The sequence below is a fragment of the Chenopodium album genome, chromosome 5, assembly GCF_948465745.1.
Source record: "Chenopodium album chromosome 5, dcCheAlbu1.1, whole genome shotgun sequence".
In the NCBI taxonomy this organism is placed as follows: domain Eukaryota; kingdom Viridiplantae; phylum Streptophyta; class Magnoliopsida; order Caryophyllales; family Amaranthaceae; genus Chenopodium; species Chenopodium album.
The window spans coordinates 71,267,425-71,275,647 of NC_137838.1; the positions used below are offsets into that span (position 1 = coordinate 71,267,425).

General features: G+C 34.5%; 1 protein-coding gene across 1 annotated transcript; it reads right to left on the bottom strand.

The window, feature by feature from the left end:
• Nucleotides 1–3,910: 3,910 nt before the first annotated feature.
• LOC145632223 (uncharacterized) lies at nt 3,911–6,980 on the bottom strand. Its single transcript, XM_081684534.1, has 2 exons — nt 4,619–6,980; nt 3,911–4,488 (listed from the first exon to the last, which is right to left on the bottom strand). Exons 1-2 carry the CDS (start codon nt 6,900–6,902, stop codon nt 4,106–4,108), a joined length of 2,667 nt encoding a protein of 888 aa, XP_081540660.1. The 5' UTR covers nt 6,903–6,980; the 3' UTR covers nt 3,911–4,105.
• Between the last annotated feature and the right edge of the window lie 1,243 nt (nt 6,981–8,223).

Genomic DNA, 8,223 nt, shown 5'->3' on the forward strand with positions numbered 1-8,223 from the left:
GGAATTTTGATGTCATTGAAACTCTTATGCTACAATATTATCGTCCTCTAACGAGTAATGACTTATGGAACACTATATTGTATTAAAAAAGTCAAAAATCTAAATCAAAAGCTAGCTCTAGATATGTTATTATTATTTGATCCTTAAAATCATTATACAAAAAGGGACAATATACATTAACGAAACCCGTTTAAAACTGGCAAAACTAGTTATCAAACCGACTAGGTTCAACTTGAACCGATTACAACCCGAACCGATTACAACCCGACCCGATTAGGACCCGATATGTGTTGATCCAAAACCCGCTTTAAACTGACAAATCCCATTTTTAAACCGACTGAATTTAACCCGAATCAATTATGACCCAAACCAATTAGAATCCGACCCAAAAAGAAACTGTAATAAAAATAAACCAAACCGAATCGACCCAAAATTATTTAAAACCGACCCGTTACAAACCGAAAACCGATAAACCGAACCTAGAACTGAACCGAAAACCCGATTGACACCCCTAACAACATGCTATGGTTATGTGTCACTACTTCCTCAATGTAATTTGGCGCCACGTCATTGTTATATGTCACCTTATGTATTTTTTACTCAAAACTATTCATATTTGTAACCTTGGTATTTAATTTTTCGTCAAAATGTAACTTTTAAATAATTGCATATTAAACTACATTTTAATTTGTAAGAAATCAATCACATACTAATGATATTTCCTTGGATGCTATTTTTCTATATTCAATACCAATTAAGCAATTATGCATAGTAATATTTACAAGTATACAATTGCATTCCTCTTTCTTATATGTTGTTTTTAATTTCTATTTTTAAAATTTATTTTAGACTTAAAGGTAATATTTTCAAAATATTATTTTAATCTAGGGGCCTGCTCTATTCAGCTTAATTTCATTTTAGTTTCAATCAATCAACTCCTAATTTCCTTCTCTCATAAATAATTCATTTTAACTCTATTCAGTTCAGCTCCAATCAGCACGGTTCAGTAAATCAGAACATGCCCTTAATGTTATTTCAATACTGGGGCATCGCCTGAGCCACAAATTAGTTTATGTCTTAATGATAATAATTGTCAATTTTATGCGCTCAAACTAAATATTTATGTGGAATTTTTTATATAGAAATTCAAACTGGTATACTTAACACATATACGTGCTAGATTAATACTGATTTGCTTGATTATTGTTGATAATTTCATATAATCCATTTCTTGAAATTTCACTACAAATTCAAAATTGTAGTATTTTTTTTTATCTCATTTAATTTATACTATCATAAAGCATGAGAATAAAGGATAATAAATTATAACAAGCTAGCAATTTGTTTTTACAATTTTTAAACTGAATATCACTCCATAATCCATATTCCCCTATTTTTATTTTGTGAAAAATACAGTATTTTCTTTTTAAGATTTGGTCATTTGGGAGTTTGGGACTATCAATCTAATATTATATATATAAAGGGGAGTTTTTTCACGAGTTTTTAGAGAGCCACGTAGGATTTAATTTTTTCAGCGCGCCACGTAGGATAATAAATATTAGTGGTAGCCAATCAAATAAGAGATTATTAATTTCTTTTAGAATTAAATAATTTAACTGACACGTAAGCAAAATTGGCGAATGAGATTATCCAGTTTAAATTAATTAAATATAAAATATTATCTTTTAATATCAGGAATTTTATCTAAATATTTCAATTTTTGTAAAAAAATTATTTTAAAAAATTCAGACAAACCGTGCATCGCACGGGTTTCATCTAGTTGAAGTGTAATACGGAGTACAATTTTTTTTAAGGGCAAGTGGAATACAAATTATATGACGCAAATACCCTTTTTTTTAATGGACACATAAATTGTGCCGAAACTCAAAAGTACAAACAAATTTAATGAAATTCTAAATTAGATTGGTACTCTCCCAAAAAACCCCAAATACGGAGTACAAGTTTTATGTTTAGGAAAGTTTCATCAATTAAAATTCAAAAATAAAATAATTTACAAAAATTGCAATTACCGACTTAGGCCCTGTTCTCTTCCCTTAAAAAAATAATATTAAGTAAAAATAATTTCAGTTCAGTAAAAATAAGTTCAGTTCAGTAAAATTAATTTCAGTTCAGTAAAAATAATTTCAGTTCAGTAAAAATAATTTCAGTTCAGTAAAATTCAGTTTTCTTAAAGAAGAATTATAATAGAAAATCAGTAAAAATAATTTCAGTTCAGTAAAAATAATTTAAGTTCAGTAAAAATAATTTCAATTCAGTAAAATTAAGTTCAGTTCAGTAAAAATAAGTTCAGTTCAGTAAAAATAATTTCAGTTCAGCCAAATTAAGGTGAATCAAACAGGGCCTTAATTACCGTGTAGCTTAATCCTCAAGCTAAGGAATCATGGTCCCATTATATTATAGTTTAGGTTAATTAGTTTATTCTAAAATTGTTGTTAACAAAAATTACAAAATTGAAGGCAAGTTTTATAGAGTGAAAATACTTTGATTGTGTAAATGGGAAAGGTACGAGTAAACAACGTTGTGATCGACTGTGAGCATCGTCAAGCAACAACACGAAAGCCTAAGAATTGTAAAGATATGGAGATTTTCGTACGATACGAAGAGTGGGAACGTATGGTTAAGTGTGATGAACAACAAGATGAAACAAAGTCTCCGTATGTCAAAACTACGGAAGAGTTACTAGGGAATTATAATCCCGTAGATTGTGAATCGTGCAAAAGTTTTTTATCGAATTATCTTACATCGATCATGTTTCACCCTAACCCTAATAAAGTGCTACAAGACATATACGACAAGGTTTCGAGTCTTGTACGTAGGCTTGGTACGTCGAAAAAAGTGTGCGGGACTTATGCCGTGTATGAAATTGTGAACAATATTGAGAGACATTGTATGGCACGTAACAAAGAGCGGTTGATCACTTGGGTTGATTACCAACCTCAACCACGGCGCGCAATGGAGGTGGTTAAGGAAGCGGGTTTGCCTACGGAGGGTGATGGTGAGGGGTTTATGTGTGCTATTTGTCTCGAAGGGGTAAAAAATAAGGGGAAGAAGAGGAAGAGATCGAATGATGATGACCAAGAAGTGGCGCGACAAGAAGAGGAGTCGGAATGTTGTGCAAGTAAACGAGTAGTGAGATTAGTGTCATGTCATCATATGTTCCACAAGACTTGTATTGATCGATGGGTGAAGGATTGTGGTCATGATACTTGTCCTCTATGCCGGTTTCAGTTGCCGAATGTATCAAGATGTCGTTGTAATTGGGAGCTTTCTAAGAAGAGGGCTTTGGATAATTCCAAGGTTGTTAAAACTGATTTTGATACACTATGTACTTAATTATTTAGAAGCTCTGAGATGTATCAAGTTAAACCAAGTTGATTGTTATATAGTATGAGTTGTTGTATTGTTTGAAAGTTCCTTTGATTTCGTTATTAATCATGTATCAAGGGATTTCGTGAAACTAATCAAAATTGCACTTGTTGTTGCACTTAAGATTATTTATGTAATCCCGATTAATTAATGTTCCTTTTCATGTACAACATGTTCTTTTTATCATCCCGATTAAATAATCTTATTCGATATTCATAAATACTCTGATGCTCCTATGTTCTCATTTAATATTTCTCAAGCATTATCATTTATCAATATTCGATGTCAAAACAATAAGTAACATAAAGCTTGTGGTTATTAGATCCGATGTTAGTGCATTCAGAAGATGTTAATGAATTCTTTCTGAAAGATTTCAATAGCAACTTTGCTTTCAGCAAACTTGAAGTTCACCCTAAATAAGATCATTAATTACTTCAATAGTCAAAAAAATTTATGCAGATTAAAAGCTTAATATAGGTTTTTTTGTTTGTAAGTAGAACCAGCAGCATAGGTATAACTATAAATTGTATTCAAACCCATCAAAAAATCGCAAACCAGTATATACTACTATAGGTACAAGCTCATACAAAGCACCCCTCCAAAATCAGAAAAGTGATGAGCTTAGCAAGGAGTACTAAAGAAAGCAGCAAGTAAATCGAGCTCGATTTACATAACATTACTTAAAATTTGACACTTTGTCATAGCTGCTGTTAATTTCTCAAAGTGGAAGTGAACCATCAGTAGAGGAGGATGAGGTAAATGGTAGACGTCGAGAGCTAGATTTCGAGCCAAGAGTTTGAAGGGCCCTTACAACCTCAGTCATTGAGGGCCTTTTTTCAGGCATTACACTAGTGCATTGGATACCAAGGTCTAGAGCACCTAGCATCTCTTCTTTGAAGGTAACTGATATTCTAGGGTCAAGAACATGATCAGACCCATTAGCAATGTTGATCTTCCTTCGAACCCACTTCACTATATCAAGAGATGATTCTTCTGAATCTATTAATCCTGCTGCTTGCCTTCCAGTCACTAGTTCTAACAGCACCACGCCGAAACTGTACACATCCATTTGTTCAGTCGCTTTCTTGTTGTATTTACATTCTGCAAACAAAACAGCAGTATAATGAGCATAATGTGCAAAGTTAATCAGGCAGCTCTCAAACAGTCAATAGTTCAAAATTTTGTAAGACAGATACTTGGAGACTAAATTTAACATGATTAGTATAATTACCTGGTGCAACATGACATGAAAATGGAGATTCAAAGGCCAAAGTAGACTGGAATAAAGAATCACCCACGATCCTGTCAAGAGCGAAATCTGTAATCTTGGGCTCGAAATCAGCATCTAAGAGAATATTGGCTGATTTCACATCTCTGTGCAGTAGATGAGGAGAGTAATCATTGTGAAGATAAGCTAATCCTTGAGCAACCCCAATTGCAATTCTCAACCTAACATTCCACTGCATCTGTAAGTTTGGCCTGCCAAGGATATCGCCTAAGCTTCCCTTTGACAAGTATTCATAAATGAGAAAGATTGAATCTTCTGTGCAACAGAAACCAAGGATTTTCACAATGTTCTTGTGCCTGATTTTTGCTAATGTTTTGATTTCGCCTTTCAAAGATTTTGTTGATTGGCTACCAGAATTCACTAGCTTTTTCACAGCAATAAGCTCACTACTTGGTAAGCTTATGATATGAACTGTCCCAAAAGTTCCACCACTGCCTACTGCAGTTTTCTCATTGATTGACATAACCAAATCCTGCTCAGAAATCCTCAAAGGATAGAAGAAAACCGAATGCCAAACACCCATTTCAGATTTGTTTTTAGCACGACGATGTATCAAGAAAAGTGCGAAAACAGCCATGATCACAGCACTTGCTAGAGCTAAAGATACAAGAGCATAACCCATTCTAGTAAGACCGACATTCCGGTGCTTTTCCCCTTCATCTGAACAAGATTTAGGCAACCCCGGACCACACAGACCTGGATTTCCTTGCAAATATGATGCAGGCAGGCCTGTTACTAACAAGAAAGGTACCCTCCCCGACAATCGATTATAGGATACATTGAACAATGCCAGCTTCAAGTTCTGAAGCTCTTCTGGGATTGAACCAGTGAGATTATTACCAGAAAGATCAAGGTAAGTTAACACAGGTAATTCCCCAAGTGAAAGTGGGATTTCGCCAACGAAACTGTTATCAGCAAGAGATAATGATACTAGCTTCCTACACTTCTTCACCTCAGGAATTTTACCAGAAAGCAAATTCTGAGAAAGGTTAATGATACTCATAACAGGAGAATCACAAAAATTATGAGGAAGTCCACCAAATAAATGGTTATTTGAAGCAGAAAATCTGTACAAACTCTTTACTGACCCAAGACCTTTAGGAATACTACCAGTAAAACTGTTATTATCAATCTGAACTTGCTCTAATTTGACAGCAGTTGATATAATCTCAGGAATTTCACCAGAAAATCTATTATTTTCACCTCTAATTAGCATAATCTTAGGCAATGACCATAACCCATTTGGGAATTTCCCAGAAAACCCATTATTCTGCACTTGAAATCTTTCAAGATTAATGCATTGGTTGACACTTTCAGGCAATAACCCAGTAAAGTGATTAGTGTGAAGACTAAGGCTTGTTAGGGTTTTTCCACTACATATTTCATTTGGAAATGGCCCACTAAGCTTATTTACTGAAACATCAAAAGACACCAAATTTACAAATGAAGCACCAAGTTTCTTGGGAAGCTCACCTGTTAGATTATTTTGAGAAAGATCAAGCACTTTTAAGCTACTCAATCCTAAAAAGGTTTCAGGAAAGTCACCAAAAAACCCAGAATTTTGCAGAAAAATCTGCTCAAGCCTTTTCAGATTACCAATTTCACTAGGAATCTTACTCACTAAAAAGGGATTCTCAGACAAATCAAGAACAACAAGATTAGTGAAGTTCCCAAAAACACCAGGAAGATTACCAGAGAGTAAATTGTTACCAAAGTTAAGAACTTGCAACTTTTTTAACAACCCAATATTTTCTGGGATTTTACCCTCAATATGATTCTTGCTAAAATCAATCTCTTCCAAAGAAGAGAACTGGGAAATCTGTTCTGGGATAGTACCCCAAATGAGATTACTGCTAAGATTAAGGCTTACCAAAGAATCACAGTCAGAAAAGTGAAGTGGGATTGGTTGATTAAAGAGATTATCAGCAAGATTAAGGGAAGAAAGACTGGGAAGTTTACAGATTACAGGGGAAAGTTCACCAGAAAGATTGAAACTTTGAAGATTGATTGAAGTGACAGAGGGACTACTATTGGAGCAAATGATGCCAGTCCAGTTGCAGTAATGAGAAAGTGAAGTATTGGACCAAGAAGCAAGGAAATTGGAAGGGTCTTTAATGGTGGATTTGAAAGAGAGAAGAATGTCAGATTCAGAGGATGTTGAAGAGGAGTTAATGATGGTGAAGAGGAGAGAGAAAATGGTGATGAAGTTGCAGAAGAAGGTAGCCATTGGAGGGTAGTGAGTGAAATGAGTGAGCTTGGCAGCAAGTGTTTGGTTTGGTTATAGTAGTGCTAGAAGTAGTAGGAGAGGTAGATAAATATGTTGAAATTTGTTTTAGGAGGGAGTGTAAAGTCAAGAGAGGTATTGATGGGTCCAATGTCTACTATTGTTCATTTGTTTGACATTTTTTTAAGGACTTTGGAGAATGTATTGAGATATTGACAAAATGCTAGCACATGTGACATGTTTAAAGAGCCAACATAGAGATTACTCTCTTGTTCTACGAAGTACTTGTATTAGGGGTGCTAATTGAGTAGAGCAGCTCGGGAGCAACTCGAACTCGACTTGATTAACGCATGGTCAAAATTCGACTCGAGTTATAGCTCTACTCGACTCGACTTGATAAGCTCGTGAGCAACTTGATAATATATTTTATTAATATATAAAATATACAAACAAAGTTACTATGTTTAAACAAGTATGACACTTAACAAGTGTTAATATATATCATCAAAAGAATATATATATATATATATATATATATATATATATATATATATATATATAAAAGTGAACAAAAATAAATAAAGGCGTATAATTATAGAAGGGCCAAAACTTTAACGAGCAGATCGTGAGCTACTCAAATCGACTCGAAACTTTTACGAGTACGAGTCGAGTAGGTTTTATTAGCTCGAAACCTTAGCGAGCATGATTTGAGCACGTGTAAAAGGTTTTCAAGTCGAATCGAGCACCTCTCAACTCGTGATCGACTTGGATAAGCACCACTAACTTGTATATACTTGCAATTGTTAAATTGTGACTCGAAATCTAGTAGGGTTGACTTTGAGCGCATATATCTCTCAAACTACAAGCGATTTTGAGGTGATTCAAGTTGAAAGTGATAGCTTGGTTCAAGAGCTTTCCAACAACCTGACCGTTTTACAAAAATCTGACGAAGCTGGAAATTTGCAACGAGGCTGCGAGCTATAGTGAGCTATAGCTCGGCCCTATGAGGACTTGCGGTAGGCATGAGCTAGCTGCCGAGTTATAGCTCGGTAGTTTGGTTATTCTAGGATAATTGATGGAATATTTCCTAAAATTATATCTAATCTATGACGGCTATTTGAGTATGCTTAGGGAACAATCTTAGAGTTTTATTAGGGTTTCCTTGTGTTATAAAAGGATCCTTTAGTCGATCAATTAGATTATACCTTTTTCGAGCCATTAGATTTAGGACTCCTTGTATTATTCTCTCGTTCTTTTTCCATTATAGTGAAGAAGCTCTCGAATCCCCCACCAGTGGATGTAGCTCTATTTTGACCGAACCACG

Coding starts and splice junctions, on each gene's coding strand:
- LOC145632223 (XM_081684534.1), bottom strand. CDS start 6,902: ATGGCTACCTTCTTCTGCAACTTCATCACCATTTTCTCTCTCCTCTTC. Junction 4,489..4,618: donor TTCATGTCATGTTGCACCAG/GTAATTATACTA, acceptor TTTTGTTTGCAG/AATGTAAATACAACAAGAAA.